General features: G+C 41.5%; 1 protein-coding gene across 3 annotated transcripts; it reads right to left on the minus strand.

Annotated features, from left to right (window-relative positions):
* Positions 1 to 8,373: 8,373 nt before the first annotated feature.
* CNEP1R1 (CTD nuclear envelope phosphatase 1 regulatory subunit 1) lies at positions 8,374 to 20,103 on the minus strand. 3 transcript variants are annotated; one of them, XM_003263034.3, is made up of 7 exons: positions 19,969 to 20,063; positions 19,608 to 19,658; positions 18,850 to 18,921; positions 15,784 to 15,857; positions 11,759 to 11,868; positions 11,286 to 11,340; positions 8,374 to 10,031 (listed from the first exon to the last, which is right to left on the minus strand). In XM_003263034.3, the coding sequence occupies exons 1-7, from the start codon at positions 19,991 to 19,993 to the stop codon at positions 9,990 to 9,992; spliced, it is 429 nt and encodes a 142-aa protein (XP_003263082.1). In that variant the 5' UTR covers positions 19,994 to 20,063; the 3' UTR covers positions 8,374 to 9,989. The 3 variants fall into 3 exon arrangements, 2 of the variants coding, with proteins under 2 accessions (XP_003263082.1, XP_003263081.1); XM_003263033.3 differs by lacking the exon at positions 19,608 to 19,658 and having other exon boundaries at positions 19,969 to 20,103; XR_004026533.1 differs by lacking the exons at positions 15,784 to 15,857; positions 19,608 to 19,658 and having other exon boundaries at positions 19,969 to 20,103.
* Between the last annotated feature and the right edge of the window lie 231 nt (positions 20,104 to 20,334).

Here is a 20,334-nt window from a genome sequence, read left to right on the forward strand (position 1 = left end):
ATCGTGATCCACCCGCCTCGGCTCCCCAAAGTGCTGGGATTACAGGTGTGAGCCACCGCGTCCAGCCCAAAGTTGATTTTTTTAAAGCCCACAGAACCTGTCTCTGTTTTGATTAGTTCCCCAGATTCATTGTGTTTTTTTACGTTTTTGTTTTTTTTTCTTTTTTTGAGTTTCGCTCTTGTCACCCAGGCTGGAGTGCAATGGGTGACACTCGTCTCACTGCAACCTCTGCCTCCTGGTTTCATGCAATTCTCCTGCCTCATCCTCTGGAGTAGCTGAGATTACAGGCGTCCGCCACCACTCCCGGCCGAGTTTTGTATTTTTAGCAAAGACAGGGTTTCACCATGTTGGCCAGGCTGGTCTTGAACTCCTGACCTCAGGTGATTTGCCTCAGCCTCCCAAAGTGCTGGGATTACAGGCATGAGCCATGGCGCCCGGCGTGCAGATTCATTGTTAATTTTAATGGGTTGCACTCCCTGTTTGGAGAGTGAGCTTCCTGCTGATGGTCAGTATGCATGTATATATGTTTTTTGACAGCAGGTCTCACTTTGTTGTCCACAGCTCGCTGCAGCTTCCTGGACTCAAGAAATCCTCCGGCCTCAGTCTCCTGAGTAGCTGGGACTACAGACATGCACCACCACACTTGGCTAATTTTTTTGTATTTTTTTGTAGAAATGGGGTCTCACCACGTTGCCCAGGCTGGTCTGGAACTCCTGGGCTCAAGCGATGATCCCGCCTTGGCCTCCCAAAATGCTGGGATTACAGGTGTGAGCCACAGCACCCGGCCGGTCACTATTTATTGATCCCTCGATATGTGCCAAATGCTGCTCTAAGAGCTTTGCATATATTAAGCTACTAAATCTACCAATCATGCCACACAATGTCAACAGCTCCATGTTAGAGATGGGAGAACTGAGGCACAGAGAGGGCAAGCCTCTTGCCTAAGAGCACAGCATGTGATTTTGTAAGTGACAAACAATTTAACCTACATGGTCAGGCTCCAGAGTTTAGTTTGTAATAATTGCAATACACTGTCTCCTACTGAATTTGCTGATAGATACCTAAGAGCTAGTAAATTAAGGAAATCAAAGTTTTCATTAATAGATAACACCAGGTAAAAAGAGGAACGTAGAAAAGTGACTAAATATGAGAGCAGGGGAAGGGTTCCCAAATTGGGCAATATGCTTTCTTTTTTTTTTTTGAGACGGAGTCTTGCTCTGTCCCCCAGGCTGGAGTGCAGTGGCGTGATCTGGGCTCACTGCAAGCTCCGCCTCCCGGGTTCACGCCATTCTCCTGCCTCAGCCTCCCGAGTAGCTGGGACTACAGGCACCCACCAACACGCCCGGCTAATTTTTTGTATTTTTAGTAGAGACGGGGTTTCACCGTGTTAGCCAGGATGGTCTCGATCTCCTGACCTCGTGATCCGCCCGCCTCGTCCTCCCAAAGTGCTGGGATTACAGGCTTGAGGGGCAATATGCTTTCTATACCTGTTTCCCCACTTGTGAAATAAACTACTCCACCTAGCAAACTCACACTTAGGCACCTCACTGAGAAAAAAGTATTTCACGTGCATACACAATTTAAAAAGTTAAGGGCCAGGTGTGGTGCCTCTTGCCTCTAATCACAGTACTTGGGGGGCAGAGGCAGGAGGACCGTTTGAGTCCAGGAGTTGAAGACCATCCTGGGCAATATAACAAGACACAGTCGAAGAGAAGAGGAAGAGAAGAGAAGACAAGGAAAGAAATTCTGGAAGGAAGGAAGAAAGAAAAAAAAGAAGAAAAAGAAGGAAGAAAGGAAAGAAAGAAAGAAAAGAAAAGAAAAAAGAAAAGAACGGAACAGCAGGTTCTTGCCTTCTCTAGAATCCCAAGCCCTCTATGGGAAGTAAACACTCCAGCCCCTTCTGTTTCTCCTGTTATTATCTCTGTATTCCCAAATGATAAGCTATCACGCTTTCTGATTTATCAGTATCATATGTTATCTCTTGATTTGCTGGCCTGATAGGTAAGGACTTAGCTCTCCAAAACTCTCTCCCCCATTTCTCCTTTGCCCAACAAAATTGTACCGGAATTCTCTATTAAATCACTCTAAATTTCTAGGACAATGCAAATTTTTCTCACAGCTGAACTAAGAAGCCCACTAAACCACAATTCCTTTCTTTGTTCTTGGAATTAGTAATTGCCTTTTTTTTCTTATCCTGGTTTTCCATCAATTTGTCATTATTTTTCCTCTAATGTCCAACATCTTTGTCTGTCGCTGCATACATTTAAACGTACCCATTCTGCTTTCTTCCTGATGGTCTCCTTCCTAACCTGGTGCTGTCATCGGGACTGGGTGCTCTCTCTCTAAGGATGCTTGTGGCTTGTGTGCCGGAGTCCCATTTCCCGTGTGGCTGTTAGCACGTGAAGAGATGGTAGTGATGTTCACCATGATAATGCTGCTGGTTTATTGTGGAAGCTCTCAGCAGAAGTCACTGTACATCATTTTGTTATCTCTCTCCTTTTTTAAAAAAAGATTTCTGTACCCATCCATCCACTAACTGTATGTCATTTATTGAAAATGTACTCCATATGCATAAATTGAGTTCACATATGTAATCACATAGAATTCAGAAACAGGGATTTCAGAAACCTAGGTCCTAGGTTGTGAAACTGCTACTATTCAAGTATCCTTTTCTGGATCTCAATTCAAATAACCCAACTCTTAAAGGATACACTTATGGGACAGTTGGAAGAGTTTAAGCAGAATATTTGGTATAAAATTGCTACAAAATTATTAGCGTTTAAGGTATGATATAGTATTGTAGTTATATGTAAAATTTTTCTTAGCTTTTGGAGATAGTTACTGGAAGATTTCTGTATCAAGTGATGTCTGTGATGTACTTCAAAATAATCCTTTGTCGGGGTGAGGGAGCAAGTTGAAATAAGGTAGGCTGAGCATCTCAAAACTGAAAATCGCAAATCTGAAAAGCTCCAAAATTCAAAACGTTTTTGTTTTGAGACAGAGTCCAATCTGTCGCCTAGGCTGGAGCGCAGTGGCACAATCGCGGCTCACTGCAACCTCCGCCTCCCAGGTTCAAGCAATTCTCCTTCCTCAGCCTCCCAAGTAGCTGGGATTACAGGCACCTGCCACCATGCCTGGCTAATTTTTGTATTTTTATTAGAAATGGGGTTTTGCCATGTTGGCCAGGCTGGTCTCGAACTCCTGACCTCAGGTGATCCGCTTGCCTTGGCCTCCCAAAGTGCTGGGATTACAGGCATGAGCCACCATGCCTGGCCCAAAATGTTTTGAGTGCTAACCTGACACTTAAAGGAAATGCTTGTTTTGCAGCATTCAGATTAGAGAGTTTTGGAGTTGGAATGCTCAACCTGTAAACATAAAGCAAATATTCCAAAATCTGAAATCTGAAACACTTCTTGTCCTAAGCATTTTGGATAAAGGATTCTGAACCTGTATAAGAAACAAGATTGGCTATGTGTTGATAATTGCTCAAGTTGGGTGATGGGAGTTCATTATACCACTCTCTCTATGTTTACATGTGTTTAGAACATTCCAGAACAATTTGTTTTTAAATGGTTTTCAGGGTAGGCCAGGAAAAAAAATAAATCTGATAATTGTAGGAGACAGAATTTAAAACTCATCTTCTAGCAAGGATATATTTCTTTTTTAATTTACTTAATGAACTTACAGTAGACTTAGTTATTTTAGTTTCCCTACTATTATTTAAATTACAAATCTGAGGCAGAAGCGGGACGATCACTTGAGCTCAGGAGTTCAAGACCAGCCTAGGCAACATAGTGAGACTCTGTCCCTACAAAAAAATTAAAAAGTTAGCTAGGAATGGTGAGAGCCTGTAATCCCAGCACTTTGGGAGGCTGAGGTGTGAGGACTGCTTGAGCCCAGGAGTTGGAGGCTGCAGTGAGCCATGATTGTGCCACTGCACGCCAGCCTAGGTGACAGAGCAAGACCCCAACTGAACAAAAAAAAAATAAAATTTATGTTTTAGTGTATTTTTGTATTTATATACAAACTCAATTTCAATACCAAAGTCAAGATTCATCCATTTGTTCAACAGCAATTGAGCATCTTCCATAGATGCCAGCACTCTTGGGTACTCAAGATACACCTGTAACAAGGACTCAGAATAGCGACTCAAAAATTAGTTTGTGATTAAAAAAAAAAAGCTGGAAAGCTATCTTTTACATACATTATTTCATTTCATCCTTCTAGCTATTCTGCAAGATAGCTATCTAATAGGCCTAAATGAAATTGAGGTTCAGAGAGAATAAGTCACTTGCCCCACTGGCTAATGGAGGAAATGGGACTATAATCCACGTTGATCTGCCAAGTCTGGGTCCTTCCACTGCATGTGGCCCTGAGCTCTCTCACCTGCCGGATGGCATGAGGCTTGATTGGAAGCACTCTCATCTGTTAGATCAACTCTCCACAGCGTGCTCCTGGAACACAACTGCTGTGTACCACTCTAGCAGTCAAGCAAGCAAGAGAAGCTGACTTTGAGTAAACTGAAAACCAATTATTTAAAGGATATTGGGTACTTCAGGATTTTGGAGTGGTCTAGAGAGACTGGTTCAAGGTTAAAGTTCCAGAAGAAAAAAATGCCCAAACCCATCTTACGGAACTGGTCGGATGAGGAAACTGATGCCACCACCACTGAGTGCCACTGAGTGCCCTGCCACGGAAACACAGCTTTACCACCTCCCCGCATGCCTGGGTCCCAAATGCAGGAGTCCAAAGTCTTCTGGGTTGTCCTGAGAGAGGATGGACTGACATAGCCAGCATTCCCCAAATCTAGCACGGGTGCTCAGAGGGAGCTGGGCAAGGCAACCACTCTGCGATTCTCTCTGTGGGCTGTTCAATACATTTGCATGCCTCTTCTCCAATTAAAAAAGAGGAACTGGACAGACAGAAACCACAACAAACACCCTCCGTCCCCCAAATAATGTGAACAAGTCTTTGGTGAAATGGCAGAAAAGCAGGCAGTTTAACAGGTTTCTCTACTGCAGGGCCACTCGGGACATTCATGCATTCATTCATTCATTCGTTTGAGGCAGAGTGTCACGCTGTCGCTCAGGCTGGAATGCAGTGGTGCAATCATAGCTCACTGCAGCCCTGGCCTCCGGAGCTCAAGCCATCTGCCTGCCTTGGCTTCCCAAGCAGCTGGGATTACAGGCGTGAGCCATCGTGCCCAGCCAACATGGAGCTTTTAATATGCTTTACAGCATGAACAATCTCCAGGAGGAGGATGTAGTAGTTCCCAAATATTGGTGATCATGGAACTTTTATTTCTGTAACAGGCTAAATACGATGGAAAAAGTGGTGCTGTTGGTAGGTTTTATGCTCAATTGCTTCTTCTCCTGTCCTCTGCTAAGTCCTATTCATTTGACATTAAAAAAAAATTTTTTTTTCCTTTTTTTGAGACAGAGTTTTGCTCTTGTTGCCCAGGCTAGGGTCCAATGGTGCGATCTCAGCTCACTGCAACCTCTTCCTCCCGAGTTCAAGCGATTCTCTTGCCTCGGCCTCCCAAAGTGCTGAGATTACAGGCATGAGCCACCACGCCCAGCCTATTTTTTTAATATTAAAAAAATTCCCCACTTTCCAAGGCTGACCTATCATTTGCCCTCTAAGAGGTTTTTGGGTAAGCCCAGGCACAGATTTTTTTTTTTTTTTTTAAAGGTTTTATTTCTGATTCCACTCCCTGAACTCTAGTTCTGGGGCCCACATATCTCATCTGTGCTATAGCAGTCACTCCCAACTGGCCTCCCAGGTCCTGCCCTGTCAGTCATCACAAATGCAAATCCAGTTGTCACTTCCTTAACTGAAAACACTTTGATGGCTTCCCATTGCCCTCGTGAAATGCCATGTTCTGGTTCCTACTTCCTTCCCGTTTTCTCTCCTGTCACGGCCCCCTCCCCCGCAAAACTTTTCCCCCTACTGGCAACACACACCAGATGTTTGCTAATCACCTACTTTGGAAAGCTGGTCTGGCTGGGTCCTCTTCCCATGGACTCCTGTAGCATCCTACATTTTTACTTTTCATGGCACTTAAACCGCATGGTAACTGCTTGACCACTTGACCACTGGTCTGTACTCCCCACCAGATAACAAGTTCTGAGGTTCTGAGAGGGCAGAAATTCATTTTGCTTTTTTTTTTTTTTGAGGCAGTCTTCTGTCACCCTGGCTGGAGTCCAGTCACACAAGTCATAGCTCACTGCAGCCTTGAACTCCTATGCTCAGGCAATCCTCCCACCTTAGCCTCCTGAGTAGCTGAGACTGTGGGTGTGTGCTATGCCCAGCTAATTTTCACACATTAATACCCAGCAAAACACTTGCCATGTAAAAGTGAGTCTATAAAGTGATGAACACACTTTAAAATAGGGTAACAAATATCTTTTTATTTTTCTCTGTCTCTCATACAGTCAGACTGGCATAGCAGGTATCAGTGGTACACTAAAAACATCAGATTTTAATGTGTTCCATGATGAAGCAGACAAGATGCACTTCCTATCTTTGGTGGGAAAAAAAGAAATTATACTTACCCTTTGTAAAAGCATAGAGAAAGTTTAGAATCTGAAGAATAAGACTCAAATTTCTATGGTTTCAACAGAACAGGGAGTGAGAGAAACCTCAGTTGCTGAGGGCAGGGCATTTGTCAGAAGGATTGTTAAATCTTTATAAAATGCCAATCAAGATGGCTAGTTCTAAAGGAGAAAAGAGCGTCTCAAAAAGCAGCACTATCAGATAGTCATGAGCTTGAATGTTTTCAGAGAGGTTCCTCAGGAAAACACCTAACACCATTTTCTGAATGAGAGGCCAAATATCCTCTCTTTACCTTTAATCGTTTTCAGGACTAAAACGTTTGCTTGGTTCAAAATATTAGGTGAAATTTCCTCATGGTTATCTCAACTAAGATGTTGGCTTTGGGCAAAGTTGTAACAATGAGGGTTTTTTTTCCCCCCTTAAAGATTTGGGTTTCGGCCGGGCGCGGTGGCTCACGCTTGTAATCCCAGCACTTTGGGAGGCTGAGGCGGGCGGATCACGAGGTCAGGAGATTGAGACCACGGTGAAACCCCGTCTCTACTAAAAAATACAAAAAATTAGCCGGGCGTGGTGGCGGACGCCTGTAGTCCCAGCTACTCGTAGAGCCTGAGGCAGGAGAATGGCGTGAACCCGGGAGGCGGAGCTTGCAGTGAGCCGAGATTGCGCCACTGCACTCCAGCCTGGGCGACAGAGCGAGACTCCGTCTCCAAAAAAAAAAAAAAAAAAAAAAAAGATTTGGGTTAACAAACTTACTGAGCATTGACTCTGCAGCTAGGCACTATTTAAGTGCTTTACATGAATTAAAACTTTAAGACTTGAAATAAGCCTGGAAGATTAGCATTATGCCTGTATCCTAGATATTATCTCACTGTACCAAAGAAACTGGCATTATGCCCATTTAATAAATGAGGAAACTAAGGTTGCATAATTTAGCTAAAGTTACAAAACTACCAAGTAGCAGATCTGAGATTCAAATCCAGGCAGTTTGGCCTAACAGTCTACATTCTTAACAGTAGTATTATAATGGCTCTTGAATAAATTCACTTCACACACATAAAGATCCATTCAATCTGAGTCAGAGATTTGGATTTTGGTGCTGGCTCTGTCTTTAGTAAGTTGTGGGGATTGCGTGTAGACACTGCCAATCTGAGACTGTCTACCTGACCTGTAAAATTAGATGATTGGATTCGATCAGTCACCTCCTAACAACGTGAGAGAGGAGATGAGAAGGTAGAGGTGGTGGTTAGACACATCACAAGGATCCTTGGCCCATTCCAAACAAAGACTCTTTAGGAAAATGAGTTGTTCTGCTAGAAGTTAAGGTATGAAAAATCTCTGGACTATAACAGATTGTTTTCTTTTGAAGCCCATGGAATCCAAGTAATGTGGCATCTGGAAGTCCCCTCCAAGTGCATGCAAAGACACAGGTGGGTTTTCCTAGAGGAGGAGTCAAGTCTTTTATTAAACACTCAAAGGAATTCATGACTCCAAAAAAGATGAAGGGCCTATAAAATACTTCTTCAGCTTTATGCTCTTGGAGGAAACTGGCAATCCAAGTTTGTAAAGAGCAATATGACAAAACCTGTATTTCCTGATTAACAGCCAAGTGTTATTAGACTATGATGAATAAGACATATTAAAAGTAATCATAACCTAATAAACTAGGTACCTACAGGTGCTACTTAAAAATTTGCTGTCTTGGACACAGAGCTGAAGTAAAATATCTCATCTGGAACTAGCTTATATCTGATACAGACAATATGTTTTAACATTTTTTTCAGAGTTACAAACTTACAATAAACCAAAGAAAAAGTCCAATCACGAGTTATATATAAAGTATTTATTTTTTATGCACATATTTACCTACAAAATTTACAGAAAATAAAACAAAGCAGAATATATAGAATACCCTCTTAAGACTTCTTAGGAGCAGAGGGTTTTATTGCTGCAGTTCAAAGAATAAAATTTTATACAAGTGAAAGCTAAGATGAACACATTTAAGTTAAATGGCAGCCTTGTTAAAAAGTTTTTTTATCTTGTTATTGAATTTTCAGCTTTATGTTAAATGAAATTTAAAAGATTGCTCATGAAATAATTTAAACCTTTTCAAAATCTAATGAACAGGTAAAAGGCACCTCCAGTACTTTAAAATATTTACAGCAATCCCAATAGTTTAATTTTAAGGGCTATTATAGTACATGTGGCTATTATGCATACACAGTATGTCATTAACACTCTCTAAACAGTGAGAATTGTAGACTCTAGTTTGTGGCACCGCTCCCAAGTTATTCTGGTGAAGGCGTAGGATGACCAATTACACCTGTGCAACACTAGTGTCACAGCCTGTCTACCACAGCGTAAAATCCAGTTATCTAAAACAATGACTATCAAAGTCCCAGACAATACATAATTTATCAGTAGACTTGTATATTCACAAGTCTTTAGGGTATTTTAAAAATAATTAAAGAGGCCAGGCATGGTGGCTCATGCCTGTAATCCCAGCATTTTGGGAGGCTGAGGCAGGAGGATCACGAGGTCAGGAGATCGAGACCAACCTGGCCAACGTGGTGAAACCCCGTCTCTATTAAAAATACAAAAAAATTAGCCGGGTGTGGTGGCATGCACCTGTAGTCCCAGCTACTCGGGAGGCTGAAGCAGGAGAATCGCTTGAACCCAGGAGGCAGAGGTTGCAGAGAGCCAAGATCGTGCCACTGCACTCCAGCCTGGCAACAGAGCGAGACTCCGTCTAAAAAAAAAAAAATTATTAAAGCAATATAAGGGATATTTAGCATTAAATGAAAATAATGAACTAAAAATATAACCACAATAGTTGCTGGAGTTCAATATCTGGTTTAACAGAAAGTGTTTCTCAAAACATCTGTAATTTCTTACAACATAATGGAGAGTTTTCCTCAGTCTAAGCTGAATCCAATGTTTTTCCTGCAGTATGATTAGAAATGTAAGAATGAAAGGCACACATAATAGCCAGTTTTAAAGAGCTGTGGGGATGGCAAGCAGATGTTCCTGAAATAAGTGCAGGAGAACAAAGTCCACACAACGTTTTCCTCTTTGTTTAACATTGGCATTGATTTGCTATTTACAGTAGTTTGCAAAAATACATTATAAAAACTGAATGAGGTTCTGTTTCTAAGTTTAACTTAGTAACATACATACATACTTCATCTGCAAAAATCTTTGCAGGATCTGAAGTACTAAAGTGACACTAATACTGAAACACAGGTAATCAAAAGTACCAAAGCACTGATAATGAGTCACCATCATCAAGATAATCCAGGTAAATATTGCACACTTCTTGTCAGTTGCTGCTATGACCTTTACATATCCAACCGCAAAAGGAATCCTTTATGGCTTTTTGCTGTATCACTTATTCGAAGAAAGGCTATTTTAAGTCCCATAACAATGAGTGAAGATTGTCACTGAACATGAGGCCTAGGTTTCAAAATTAGTTTTCCTGTCTGCAAAAATGAAAAGACAAAGTTTTTTCAATACACAGTTCTAGTAAAAATACCACTGCTTATTTATAAACCTTAAAGCGTATGTGCAAGGAATAAGAACGCTTCTCTATAGTCAAGATTAAACAATTAATAGTTATGCTTTCAAAGCTTCCTTTGTTTGGAGCTTCCTTCTGAGCTCTTTATTTTAAAATACTACATACATCTTTTTTTTCTCCTCTTTTCATTTTTTGTAGAGATGGTGTCTTGCTATGTTGCCCAGGTTCATCTCAAACTCCTGGACTCAAGCAATCCTCCCGCCTTGGCCTCCCAAAGTGCTGGGATTACAGGCGTGAACCACCATGCCTGGCCTCTTTATTCTAATTTCTGTAATGAATAGGTATTACTTGTTTAATGACTTTTTAAATTGAAGACTAAGACACTTTTATAAATAAAATAAGCAAATCAAAATAGAAGCTACCTATCAAAATTGTGAGACACCTTTATTATACACTGGTACATGATAGTTTTTAATTTACTTAAAGACAGGGTCTCACTGTCGTCCAGGCTAGACTGCAGTGGTATGATCACAGCTCACTGCAGCCTCAAACTCCTGGGCTCAAGCAATTCTCCTGCCTCAGCCTCCCAAGCAGCTGGGACTACAGGTGTGCGCCACCTGCCTGGCTAATTGTTACATTTTTTGTAGAGATGGGGTCTTGCTAATGTTGCCTAGGCTGGTCTCAAACTCCTGGACTCAAGAGATCCTCCTGCCTCAGCTTTCCAAAATGCTGGGATTAGAGGCATGAGCCACCATGCCCAGTCTCCCATCATCTACTTTTAAAAACACAATAGGTTCATACGTCCACAGTCCACAAATTAATCTATGACCTTATTTACAAATAACATATGTAGCATATCACTTGATAAATAACAGTACTTTATAAAACCAATATCCGCTGAGCCATTTTTGGTCAATAACAAACAACCACTGTACTTCACTGAATCTAAGATGCGTCAGTTAAAAGATGCATCATGATTTTATGTCATTAAGATTACATTGTTAACTCTCCCAATTTGTCAGATCTCATTGATTGTAAGATGGATCTCAATGCCAAATATGTTAAATGTAAAAGTATCTTAGAATCAATGCTCTAAGTATATTCTCACTATTCATTCCACAGAAAAAATTTATTGCTAATAAAATGTCTACATTTCTAAAGCCAAAAATTTCAGTGTTTTCATGCAGGTCTATAATTTTCTAACCAAAAAAATACTTACATCATCACAAGACATATTGTATTCTGCTAATACCGTTCGACATCGAGCAGCTATACTGAATACATGTGGTCAAAGGAAAATTTCTAGTTTCAAGAGTAAGCTTTGTTTTTTTTTTTGAGACAGAGTCTTGCTCTGTAGCCCAGGCTGGAGTGCAGTGGTGTGATTTCAGCTCACTGCAACCTCTGCCTCCCGGGTTCAAGCGATTCTCCCACCTCAGCCTCCCGAGTAGCTGGGACTACAGGCACAGACCACCGCACCTGGCTAATTTTTTGTATTTTAGTAGAGATGGGGTTTCACCATGTTGCCCACACTGGTCTCGAACTCCTGAGCTCAGGAAATCCACCCATCTCGGCCTCCCAAAGTGCTGGGATTACAGGCGTGAGCCACTGCGCCCGGCAAGAGTAAGCTTTTAACCATTACCTAGACCAAGAAAGAACTTCACAGAATGAAATTTAATCCTTGGTAAAGGATACATTGATGGTGCAACTACTCTCTTGTGTATTCCAGCAAAGAACAAGCCTATTAGAGTGATACAGCTAATGGTGAAAAATGGGTGATTCCATAATGATGTGAAGAAGGACACCTGTAAAAGAAGAGATGAAAATATAAAAATGTTAAAAATCTTAGAATGGCTGATTCCTACCTTCCCACTTGTACATCAGTATATGTAATATTTTTTATCATCTGAACTATGAGGATTTGAAGACTTCTAATAATCTTAGTTCTCTGTATTGCTGTGTTGTAAAAATAAAAATGTATAGGCTTTCTATCTTCTATAAAGCAAGATAAATATAGCAGTATTCCCTCCATTCATTTCAAATACTTGAACTATTACAAATTCATTCCTATAATCAAAAAACAACCCTATCAAAAATATTTACTGAACTCTGCATTGAATGAGTGAAGATGAGGCCTCTGGTCTCAATGAAAACACAAATCAAACATGATTTAGTTATTTAGCTACCTTCCCTGTTTTTTTTTTTTTTTTTAGACAGAGTTTCACTCTTGTCACCCAGGCTGGAGTGCAATGACACGTTCTCAGGTTGCTGCAACCTCCACCTCCAGGATTCAAGTGATTCTCCTGCCTCAGCCTCCCAAGTAGCTGGGATTACAGGCGCCCGCCACCACGCCTGGCTAATTTTTGTATTTTTAGTAGAAACGGGGTTTCACCATGTTGGCCAGTCTGGTCTTGAACTCTTGACCTCAGGTGATCCGCCCGCCTCGGCCTCCCAAAGTGCTGGGATTACAGGCGTGAACCACCATGCCCAGCCTACCTTTACTATTAAAAAGCTTCCTTAAAAGAGTTGAGCAGGCCGGGCGCGGTGGCTCACGCCTGTAATCCCAGCACTTTGGGAGGCCGAGGCGGGTGGATCATGAGGTCAGGAGATCAAGACCATCCTGGCTAACATGGTGAAACCCCGTCTCTATTAAAAAATACAAAAAATTAGCCGGGTGTGGTGGCGGGCACCTGTAGTCCCAGCTACTGGGGAGGATGAGGCAGGAGAATGGCATGAACCTGGGAGGCAGAGCTTGCAGTGAGCCGGGATCGCGCCACTGCACTCCAGCCTGGGTGACAGAGCGAGACTCCGTCTTAAAAAAAAAAAAAAAAAAAAGAGTTGAGCAAACTCTGCCATTCATAACTTGGTCCCAGTCTAATTTTCATCTCCTGCCATATTTCCACACATACGCTGCCTTGTTCACCTCTCTCCCTCCACCTGGCTAACTCTTACATATCCTCATAACACTCAATTCCAGCATCACCCCTTCCTCCCTGCAGAGGCAAAAAACAAATTTGGTTTTGAAGCTACTGAGATCTAAATGACCACAGGACATTCAAGCAGGGAAAAACGATTAGTAGCTATCCATAAAGAACTAGAATGAAAGAGAAAGGGCTGATTTCAGATCTGGGCATATCAAATGATAGCAGAAAACAGGACAATCCACAAGTCTTAAGAATATGTAGAGGGACAAGGGTCCAGGATCCATGACTGGAACAAGAGTAGCCACCAAAATGGAAACATCGACTGGAGACACAGAGAAGACAAGCATTTAGAGCCTGTGTAGAAAGAAATCAAGTGGATTAGTAACTAGATGGGAGCAAGAGAATCAAGTTAAGCACATTCCCACTCCACTCTCACAGCAGATGCGCAGGTACGCGTTTCAAGACAGAAGCGCCAGGTAGATGGCCCAGCATGGTACTGGTTACAGAAGTTTGTCAAATGAAGAAATGAGAGGCTGAAAATACCAGAAAAGAAGCTCCCAGAAAGATGATGACCCAAGGAAAAGTTAATATTCCAGAAGAACGTCTTCTTCAAACCTCTGAGGACAGTGTCTCACAAGCCAGCTCTGTTGTGTGTGGCCTGCACCAGGTTAGCATATATAGTGCTTTATGTCTTCATTTTAATTAGGCCATCAGTTTCAGCCTTCCTCCCTCCATGGCAACACTCCAGTGCATCGAAACAGCAGTTCTCTCCAGGCCAGGCAGTCAGGTACTTCCTGTGTGCCATATTCTTTCTCTCCCTAGGTTCTTCCAGCTAGCCACTAGCTCCTGAGTTTGCAACTCTTGCTACAGATACAATTGCTGGTTAAAAATCCTGTCAGGTTTGGGGTTATTAAATACTGAAATATAAAGAGCCAACCCTTAGGCGAATAGTTATATTCTCACCTAATTTAGAAAATTATATTAACTACATAGTTTTGGGCCTATTTCAAATTACATTTAATTCTGTGTTTTATTAAGATCTCAACTAGCTGAAATCAGCTTATATTTTTCCCAATTAGAAGTCAGACTCATTTCCCAAGATGGATCTTTTTCAATCTTCTTGCCAGCCTCCTTCCACTCTTCCCCTAAAGATGACTACCAAGTGCAGCCTTAAGATCAGATTTTTATAAATGAACACACAAGAGAGTTTCCTGTCTGCCATAAAAATCCTCTATTAACATAAAATTCCATCACCAATCTCCCCTTGCTTCCTATCCTTTTAAATATCTCCACCTCAGCAGATAAAAGGGAGACTATATGCGAAATAAACCTCTCTGGCTGTCTGAATTGCCATGGAGACTGATGACAAAAGCCTTCTCTTAGGTTTTTCTTCTGTAAAACCTAAAAGGTACAAATAGAGCTACTCAAAGTAGTCTACTTAACTGCAGCTTAAACCGGGGAGGGGATTTTTAAGATTTGTGAAAATTACATCATTACTCCCTAAATAAAACTGCACTGGGGGAAAGAAACTTCACTGAAAAATTGGAGACTAACTACTTCTCTAATAAAAAAAAGCCCTGAGTTTGAAATTAAGGCACAAGTTAGTAGAAAGAGGTGGAAATTTGAGAAACATGCTATCAACTTTCATCAAAGGATGCTTCAAGGAATAACATTATGAAATCAGTTATTGCATTTGGTATAGGGATATTCTTGCACAGTGCCCAATGGGAGATCCCTCAGTGTTTCCTATATTAAACTTCAGGCAAGAAATTTTTTTTCAGAGATAAATGTTGGGAAAGAAAAGCTTTGCTAGCCCAAGGAACTGATATATGTGTTATCTTACAGACAATGAAAATCACAGAATTAACTGTGACTTCACTGATTAGATTACTCAGAGACTAATTTATAATCCAATTGTGGCAACCGTGTTGGGCTACATGGCCTATACATCAGTGAGCTGGTTTCCCTTCTGGTTTTGACCTCATGGTTCAACTTGTTTTTATCTAGTCCTGACTTTTTATTATACTTGTATTTTGCTATTTTATCATATGTGTTTCCTGTAAAGTCATCTCCAGTGCTTTATGGGATGAAGAAAGGTATTAACAGAGATAACTCATAGAAGAAAATGTTATTTTATAATTTTTTTCTCTCCCTCTTTTTTTCTGAGACACGGTTTAGCTCTGTCACACAGGCTGGAGTGTAATGGCACAATCATAGTTCACTGCAGCCTCCATCTCCTGAGCTCAAGTGATCCTCCCACCTCAGCCTCCCAAGCAGCTGGGTACAGCATACTACACCTGGCTGATTTTTAAATTTTTTGTAGAGATGGGGTCTTGCTATATTACATCGCCCAGGCTGGTCTTGAACTCCTCCCTTGGCCTCCCAAAGTGTTGGGATTCCAGGTGTGAGCCACCATGCCTGGCCTATTTTAGAACTTTTAAAAGCTGGCACTGATGACACTCAATGAACAAAGCAGAATGAAGAGAATACTCACACTGAAGTAAAAATGAGAGATATTAAAAAAATGTAAAAATGATAAATTCAGAAGTGAATGACAAATAACAAATAAATGTCTAAGAAATAATAGCATCTCTTAGACCTTTTCCCTGTAAAGATACTTAATTCACAACAGCCAGCCAAAATCTTCCTTGAGCAAATTAATAAAAGGCATATTTTTAATGACAATATCACTAGTAGTAGTAATAGGTAGTGTTTGAATACTTTATCATTAACAAAGCACTACAATATCCATTATCTCATTTAATTATGCTAATGATTTTAAAACAAAACTTCTACCTTTTGTGTCTCAGGGTCTATTAACCAGTTCCAGGCACCAGTAGCTGTACAGACAGATACCACTATAAGAAGCACTGATGAAAGATAAACACGAAATTAGTAAGCAAATACATACTTAATATGTGATACTATCACCACCAGTTCCTACTAAATGACAACCAAAGAATATAGCACTTTATTAAATGGAAAATGCACTAACTAGACTCAGGAATTAGGAGGCTTGCCATCTGGCTTCAAGGAATTCTCTTAAACATTGTGAACCTTAGTAATTAAGGTACTGTTTCTCTTATGATTTGGTCAGAACTTATGATGATCAATGAAATAAAAAGCAATTCGATGGTGACACTTCAGTAGAAGAGTCTATGCTATGTAACGTTCACTGTGCTTAGTGAAGATTTTGCGGATCTTGTAAACTCAAATTAAAAAAACAACAAACTCATTTTCTACTATAAACAAACCATCAGACACTCCTTTTTGAATGTACTGAGAAGACTGACTAAAGGATTTTGCTTTGCAGATGACTGCCATGGTTACATTAAAGTCAGTGCAGGAAGTATGGAGCACACCAGTTAGTATCGGATTTTCTTTAAGGGACTTAAAGAAAGGTAGGGTAGAAATTACTGCCAGTAAAACTTAGAAAAGGTCTTTCTCTCCACTGAGCTAGAATGATTTTAGAAATTCTAAATAAATCATAAGTAAAACTTAAGAATGGTATTAGTAAAAAGTAATAAAGGGGCATCAAGACCCAGTTAATATTCTGGAGATGATGACCGTTGCCTTTCAGCTAGGATGCATACATTTTTTCAAATGTGGAAATCCAGTTTCCAAGAGCAACAGAAATATAGCAAATATAGAAATATAGTAAAACCTTAATTATCTAGAATTCCTTGACGTACTTTTAGAAGAGGTAAACTAAAGGAAAAAAATCTTATTTTAGGTATTTAATAATAGGATCAAAATATCAAAACTATGTTCTGAACTCAGAACAGACTGAACTAAATTTCTTACAATTCTGTATTTCCAGAAATACACGCACTATATTACACATGTATGTTTTAAGAAGATAAGCAAAAGCAAAATCAATACACTAGAAAGGACCTCATACACATGCTTTATTTGATTGGTTCATTAACCAAGTAAGTGCTAAGACCATGAGTCAGAGAAAAAGTAAAGTATATTTATATCACATTTTATAAGATAGGGCAGTATCATATACATTTTAAAAGATTTTCAAGTAACAGTGAAACACAGGTTTTGGGGATAATTCCTAGGTAAACCAGAGAACCTAGGAAAATCATTACCTGTAAATTCTGACCAACCAGAATTCTCACAGCATACTAATAAAACGTTGCAAACAGATTTAATAAAAATTACACAAAAAATCTTGCCAGATCCTTAGATCCTTAGCTTCAGTAGTGCTTTTTTGGTCTAGCAAACTGATTTACACTTTGAAATAAAGTAAATCCTCAATGTATGCTACTACACTTCCTTCTTGATAGCAATTAAATTTAAATAATGACCATCCAGGAAATTAAAACTATTTGGCCCGGCGTGGTAGCTCACACCTGTAATCCTAGCACTTTGGGAAGCCAGGATGGGAGGATCACCTGAGGTGAGGAGTTTGAGGCCAGCCTGGCCAAAATGGAGAAACCCCGTCTCCACTAAAAATACACAAAAAAATTAGCTGCACGTGGTGGCGGGCACCTGTAATCTCAGCTACTAGGGAGGATGAGGCAGAAGAATCACTTGAACCCGGGAGGCAGAGGTTGCAGTGAGCCGAGATGGCGCCACTGCACTCCAGCCTGGGTGACAGAGCGAGACTCCATTTCAAAAACAAAAACAAATAAAAACTATTCCAAACATATATCAACAAAGCATTTTGTTTGATGATCTCATGGCTTGTATATTTGTCCACATTTCCTATATATTTCCATGGGCAAGTAATCACTGTTCAAATTATATTTTGTAGCATTCATGATACTTATGAATAGATAGTGAATTTTCTAGGTCAGACTTCAAAGCAGCACAATTATGCTTTGTTAAAAATCAACTAAGGGTAATTTTGTAACTTTTCCAAGTATACATTAAATAATATGACTTTACTTTTTTTTTTTTTTTTTTTTTTTTAAAAACACAGGGTCTCCCTCTGTTCCCTAAACTGGAGTGCAGTGAACATAGCTCACTACAGCCTCGACCTACTGGGCTCAAGTGATCCTCCCAAGTTGCTGGGACCTCGGGGTGTGCCACTATGCCTGGCTAAAATTTTTTTTTTTTTTTTTTTTTTTTTTTTTGAGTAGAGATGGGGTCTCTCCATGTTACCCAGACTGGTCTCAAACTCCCATGCTCAAGCAATCCTCCCGCTCTGGCCTCCCAAAGTGCTAGGATTATACACGTGACTGAGCCCTGCCAATGTGACTCTTCTTACTAAAATTTTATTCCAATAGTTTGTAGGCAAATCATAAAACTGATAAACGGGCTACTGAAATTTTTATTAGATATGTCTTTATCAAAACTCTAATAGTTAATTCAAAAATTTAAATATTTTTATTATTCATTTATTGAGACCAGGTTTTGCTCTTGTCGCCCAGGCTGGAGTGCAATGGCGCAATCTCGGCTCACTGCAATCCCCGCCTCCCGGGTTCAAGCGATTCTCCCACCTCAGCCTCCTGAGTAGCCGGGATCACAGGTGGCGCCACCACGACTGGCTAATTTTGTATTTTTAGTAGAGACAGGGTTTCACCGTGTTGGCCAGGCTAGTCTTGAACTTCTGACCTCAGGTGATCCACCTGCCTGGGCTTCCCAAAGTGCTGGAATTACAGGCATGAGCTACGGCGTCTGGCCAAAAAATAGGTTTTTTAATGGAAAAACAAAAACAACCACACGAAATAGACTGTTCTTTTGAGAAAGCCAGTTATAATTTCCTTTTCTTAAAAATTTCTTCATAAGGCATTGTTTACAATGTTAAATAAATTTACACAAATATTTTACATAAAAGCAAATCATTCCTATATAAGGATAAAAGTATCAATTGTTAGTTTTCCCTTAAAATAACATTCAGGAACTTACTTCTCCAGCGTCCAGTAGCAGGTTGCAAACAATGAATATATTCAGTAAGTCTCCTCTCAAAAGCCTTGAGATCTAGGTAGAAAGATGTCAATTTTCTAATTAGCCACTCTTACTCGTCTGACGAAATGTCAGAGTATTTACCTAACATTAAGACGACATGTGAGATACTCTTAACTGCTTCAGGTCTTACACACTAACTTCCATGTATCACTGCACTGTTTATTTCATTTACTATGACAGCTTTTTAAGCACTCGACAAAAACATTAGGGTTCTTTAATTCCAATTTCTCATATAAGAAAACTTGCTGATTCACTTTTAGAAGCTTCATAAAATGGTATGGGGAGAAATAAGCAGCAGCCTCGGCCAGCGCCAAAAGCGAACATTTTCAGGGTTGCAAATAAAATTAAAATCAGGTCGAGTTTTAGCTCTTTGGGAACCAAGAACTTCCTATTAGAACTACGTAGTGCCTAACATCAAAGTCTTCGAGGTCTACCTGACTGCAATTACCCGCCTCCGGTTTCCAGCTCTTATATTTAATTAATGGCTACGCTGTCTGGCCTTACTAGACTTCTTGACACTGATAGCGGGTGGGTGTGGAAAGACATTCCCCTTGCCCCCTCCGAAGGGGGTACAGGTGATCTTCGTGGCACCTAGTTCTAGAAGACAGGGGCGTCTAAGCTGCTCCGAGTAAGTGGTGGGGTATCCTTTCCGCAGTGGCGTGCTTTAAACTTTAAAACACCGAGCAGCACTTCCTAACCTTGGCAGTTACCGGAAACCACCGCAGGAATCAGGGATACAACTCGCGGGGCTGTGAGAATGAAATGAAATGAATTAGCAGGCTGCAATGCACGGAGTGCAAGTGTCTGCCAATGAATAGAAAATAAAAATAGAAGCTGGCGAGGAACTCGACCCTCTAGGCTTGTGGAGACTGAGGGAGCTGAGGCGCCGCCCCCCGCGTCCAGCCAGGTACGGCCGCCTCCGCGCCCCCAAGCTCCGGGCCTCGAGCTCCATCCTCCGCGGCCTCCTCCCGGGGCGGGGGTCTTCACGACGCCGGCCCCTCCGGAGCACCGCCAGCTTCCGAGAGGAGACGTGGGACGGGCCCGGGCGGCCCACCCTACCTTCCGCCTGCTCCAGCGAGTTCATGTCGGGCGGCAGCTCGGGTCACCGCCGCGGCCCCGTCCGCATCGCAGCTTCCGCGGCCCCCTCCCAGCCCGCAGCGCCAACTCCCACCTCTAACCGCTCCCCGCTGCCCCTCCCCGTCGCACCGCCCCGTGCCTAGACCCGCTACGCTCATTGGGCTCCTCTACCAGACCTCCAACTAAGACGGCTTTCTATTGGCTGCCTCTTGCACCGGCCTCGGAGCCTAGCGTCGGACGGTCAGCCGGAGGGACCAAGAACTGCCGGCGGCCAGGCGGGCGTAACGCTGGCGCCGCCTCCTGCCCCGGGGAGGAACTGCAGCCCTCCGGAGCCAGTTCGTTCATTCA

This window comes from Nomascus leucogenys, chromosome 2 (genome assembly GCF_006542625.1).
Source record: "Nomascus leucogenys isolate Asia chromosome 2, Asia_NLE_v1, whole genome shotgun sequence".
NCBI classification, from domain to species: Eukaryota; Metazoa; Chordata; class Mammalia; order Primates; family Hylobatidae; genus Nomascus; species Nomascus leucogenys.

Excerpts from the sequence above, each read along its gene's own strand:
- CNEP1R1 (XM_003263034.3), bottom strand. The coding sequence starts at position 19,993 with ATGAACTCGCTGGAGCAGGCGGAAG. Across the intron at positions 18,922-19,607 it reads GGTTTCCGGTAACTGCCAAG|ATCTCAAGGCTTTTGAGAGG; the intron begins GTTAGGAAGTGC and ends CTTTCTACCTAG. Across the intron at positions 10,032-11,285 it reads ACAATATGTCTTGTGATGAT|ACAGGAAAACTAATTTTGAA; the intron begins GTAAGTATTTTT and ends TCATTTTTGCAG.